Consider the following 4,658-nt stretch of genomic DNA (forward strand, 5'->3'; position numbering starts at 1 on the left):
TCTAAAATTTTGCAAAGTTGCAGAATTTTGTGATTTCTGGTATGTGCGCACGCACAGCCTTGTGCGCACGCACACCTCTGCGAAATTTTACACCTGTGCGCACGCACACGCAGAGGCAGGCAATCTGTTCATAGCGCTAGCACAGCTTGTGCGCGCACATACCCAATGAGGAATCGCAACCTGTGCGCACGCACATGTTGGAAAGGTCAGTCTGTTGAGGGCGCTAGCACAGGTTGTGTGAGCGAACAGACATTGTAAATTTTGGTACCTATGCATATGCACACCTCTATGCGTGCGCACACATTTTAAAACTTCTCCAGGGCGTGCGCACGCACACCCCTGTGCGTACGCACATGCACTGTTTCTCAAACTTAAATTTTGTTTTCAACTATTTCACCTTCCCAACAAGCTTGTAAGATTCTATGACACCATTTTAAGATTCTTGGGCTTATTTTTGGGCATTGAATCATGGAGAAAGGTCTTAGGAGAATTAGTTGGGTTTTACTTTGATAGGCTAAAAAACGGAGGTTTAGGTTTCTGGTGTACTGAGGATGGGCTTGGTGGAGTGAGAAAGAGGAATGGAAATGTTGAATTGACAGTGGTTGAGATGAGTCGAGGACTCGGAATGAGATGACGGATCCATGATATACTAAAAATGTTTTTTGAAAACCACTGATGTATCATTTGTATACTGAGATTGTTGAGACGCTATGCGCCCGACAGGGACGGTGGTTGGATCCCGCTTGTCAAGGTAGCAGCGACGGCAAAAGGACGGTGGTTAAATCCTGCTTATGTTAGGATGTGAGGTCGGAGACAAGAGTGTCCCGCTCGCATCCCTTTGGATCAATAGAGTGTGTAGGCACAAAACCCTGGACAGTGATCCAAGCACTATATCTCGGGGGATCCCAATGATGATTCCGAAGGGCAACATCTCCATGGAGATGTGTCGGGTTGGTAGTTGAACTGACAACGTGATATCATAGCCAGTAGGACAGGCATTCATCATGTATATTTTCTATCTATTTGTTTGCTTTGCCTACTTGTAATTGTATGCCTAATTGAATAACATGCCTAATTGCTTACTTGAATTACTTGCCTTATATGCTTCTACTTGTGTTTTACTTGCATTGTAATTAATTGTGATTTCTACTGGGATTGAGGAGGCTTGGAAGGCGGTGACAATGGGATCGCACGGAGGATAGGCTGGTGAAGGCTGTGGGACAGCGGAGACTGTTAGACTAGAAAATCCTTTAAGATAGATTACCCATTTTATATGCTAAGGTTTTAAGTTTTGTTAAGGTTTTATAAATGCTTTACTGTTTTAGTTATGCCTTAAGATTGAAATCTTGTGATGCATATAAAGTTTAGGATTGCCTTTGGCGTCCCGGGGTCTTATATCCTACATCACTGGGCACTGTTACCATACTGAGAACCTCTGGTTCTTATACCATATTTCTGTTGCATTTTTCAGATGCAGGTTGCAACCCACCTCGGTGAGTTGTTTGGATGGTGACAGAGGCGGATGATCCAGATACCTCTTGGAGTCTTTTTGTTTTGTTTATTTATACATCTCTCACTTTTGTATTTTGCTTTTGCCTAGAGGCTTGTATTAGAGAAAGAAAAACTTGTATAAGCTGTTTTAAACTTCAGATTTTGTCTTGTCTGTATATATGGCTAGCTAGCATAAACTCCGCGAGCCATGGCTAGATTCTTATGATATTACACTATCATACTATTATCTTTTGTTATGATGTATCTGTTTCTTGTGGCTTAAGTTAGAAGTTTCGTTAGTACGTTTTGCGCTTTTTAAATCCTGTTTTTGAGCTATATCCTTCATTGGGTTTCTAGATAATATCAATTCTTTCTATATATTATATCTATGAGCTTAGAATTGTCGTAACCTTTAATTAACCTTTGCTTTACGATGCGAGGTAAAGCTTAGGCTAATTAGGGTGTTACATTTAGTGGTATCATACTTGTGTTTTACTTGCTTGCTTTATCTGTGATTGTCTGGTGCTGAGGAGGTTAGGTAGGTGGTGGCGATGGGATCGTACGGAGGTTAGGGAGGTGAAGGCTGTGGGATACAGCGATGTAACTAGTTCTAGTTAGACATCCCCTAAGTTTAGATAACCCGGTTTATGGTTTAAGTTCTTTATTTATTTATTTTATGTTAAGCTTGAATATCGGTTTGGTGTGAAGTTCTAGGATTACCTCTGGCGTCCCGGGGCCTTATATCTTACATATTGGGCACTGTTACCATACTGAGAACCTCTGTTCTCATTCCATACTTTGTTGTTGTTTTTCAGATACAGGTTACAAATCCACTTCGGTGAGATTGCGAATATGGTGACAGAGCGGAGTATGGTTTCTTTCTGATTTACTTCCGTTTTAATTTAGTTGTAGTATTCTCTCACCTTTTGTATATTTACCTTTATGACCTTAGAGGCTTATTTGAGAGATAGGTTGTATAAGCTATTTTAATTCTAAAACTCTGTATTTTTATATTTGTAACTAGTCGGCTTAAACTCCGCAAGCTGCGGCTAGTTCCCTATGTTTATATTACTATATCTATACATTTGTTCTATTCTTTTGCATCTATATCTTGTATCTTGTGCGTTAGCTTCGTGTGAACGTTTCGCGCTTCTGAAATTCGGTTTGGAGCTTACTCCTTCATCAGGCTTCTAGTTTATATTATTTCCTTCTATATATAAATATGTATAAGCCTTAAGATTGTTATAACCTCTGATTAACCTTTGCCTTACAGCTAGAGGTAAGGCTTACGGTAATTGGGGTGTTATATTTAGTGGTATCAGAACGTTTCGTCCTCGTGAGCCTGAGGGATGGACCAATTGTACTTTATTGCATACTCTGGGTCATTTTTCTTTCATGCTATTTAGGTTATCTACTTGATATTTTATAGCATGCTTGTTTGTGAGTGCCGTTTAGGGATAATTGAAACACTAGGCTTTTGATACTGAGACTGATCACCTCGATATCGATTGTTTGGTGTAGACAGGAACCCTAATGGCCACTCATGGAGAAGGTTGAGCACGTTCATTAGAGAGTAGGAATGAGTAACCGGCTGATAACCATGCCGAGTTCATGGCGGCGATGGCGAATCTGGCGAACACCATCGAAGCGAATGCTGCTGCGACTCTGCAAGCTGTGCAGAGGTTAGCCCAACCGGCCGGAAGCGGAAACGAAAATGGAGAAGGTGCTAAGGATAGCTTGAGTGGTGTCCCGAGAACTCTAGCTGCTTTTTTGAAAGCTGACCTGCCTGCTTTCAATGGATCGACAGCTCCTACCGAAGCAGACAACTGGTTCCAAGCTGTGGAGCGGGTCTTACGAACTCAACATGTACCATACGACAAGTTCGTGGAATATGCGACTTATCAACTAGTAGGAGAAGCTCAGCAATGGTGGCAAGGAGAGCGCCGACTGTTACACCAATAGAATGTGGACATTACATGGGTATTATTCTAGGAAGCTTTCTATAAAAAGTACTTGCATGAGTCAATAAGGGAGGCCAGAAAATTGGAGCTCTTACTGCTGAAACAAGGGTCTATGACTATAGCTGAATACACCAGCAAGTTCGAGGAACTCTGTAGGTTCTCGAGGATAAGTCAGGGTACTCCTGAGTCTTATGAGGGATGGAAATGCGTTAAATACGAAGTAGGACTGGGGGAAGATATCAGGTGTGTTGTGGCTCCATTGGAGATTAGGAGATTCTCTGAATTGGTGGACAAGGCGAGGGTTGTCGAAGAATATGCAAAGACGGTAGCCTCGTCAAGGGACACTCATGGAGGAAACACTAATCAAGGACGTGGTAATCACCTTGGACCAAGGGGACAGAACTTTAAGAGAAATGAACACACTCCTCAGCATCTTCGAGGTCAAGGGGATTTCAGAAGGAACGACAATGCTTAGTTCCACATGGCAAAGGAAAATGGACGATGCTATACTTGTAGATTGCCAGGGCACCTTGCTAAGGATTGTCGTCGAGGGAGGAACCGAGATGTGGGTAGGAGTCAACAACTAGGCCAAAATTTCACTAGGGATGCAGGAGAGACGACAGAATCGGATCCGTTGATAAAAGGTAAGCACATAAGGTTGTTGTGATATGTTATTAGGACCCAGTTGGCTTAGTTTTATCCTATGGAAGGTTGTAATAAGTTTGGTCGGACTTAGAGATTTGTTAGAGGGACCGATGGAGAAGGAGGATTTGATGCATGTAGCTGAGTAACACGGATTCTTAATGACGATAAATCGAGTGGACATGCCGGAATGGTTATCGGGCATCGTTAGAAATCTTATCGGTTCCCTATATGGATGAAGGGTGCGATTCAGCACTAGCGGCAATTAAATAACATGCCTAATTGCTTACTTGAATTACTTGCCTTATATGCTTCATCATGTGCATTTTCTATCTGTTTGTTTGCTTTGCCGACTTGTAATTGTATGCCTAATTGAATAACATGCCTAATTGCTTACTTGAATTACTTGCCTTATATGCTTCTACTTGTGTTTTACTTGCATTGTAATTAATTGTGATTTCTACTGGGATTGAGGAGGCTCGGAAGGCGATGGCAATGGGATCGCACGGAGGATAGGCTGGTGAAGGCTGTGGGACAGCAGAGACTATTAGACTAGAAAATCCT

At 42.0% G+C, this 4,658-nt stretch overlaps 1 protein-coding gene across 1 annotated transcript; it reads left to right on the forward strand.

Annotated features, from left to right (window-relative positions):
• LOC107646759 lies at positions 3,103-3,927 on the forward strand. Its single transcript, XM_016350920.1, has 2 exons — positions 3,103-3,399; positions 3,484-3,927. The coding sequence occupies exons 1-2, from the start codon at positions 3,103-3,105 to the stop codon at positions 3,925-3,927; spliced, it is 741 nt and encodes a 246-aa protein (XP_016206406.1).

Source organism: Arachis ipaensis, chromosome B06 (genome assembly GCF_000816755.2).
Source record: "Arachis ipaensis cultivar K30076 chromosome B06, Araip1.1, whole genome shotgun sequence".
NCBI lineage: Eukaryota > Viridiplantae > Streptophyta > Magnoliopsida > Fabales > Fabaceae > Arachis > Arachis ipaensis.

Excerpts from the sequence above, each read along its gene's own strand:
- LOC107646759 (XM_016350920.1), top strand. The coding sequence starts at position 3,103 with ATGGCGGCGATGGCGAATCTGGCGAACACCATCGAAGCGAATGCTGCT. Across the intron at positions 3,400-3,483 it reads AATATGCGACTTATCAACTA|GAAGCTTTCTATAAAAAGTA; the intron begins GTAGGAGAAGCT and ends GTATTATTCTAG.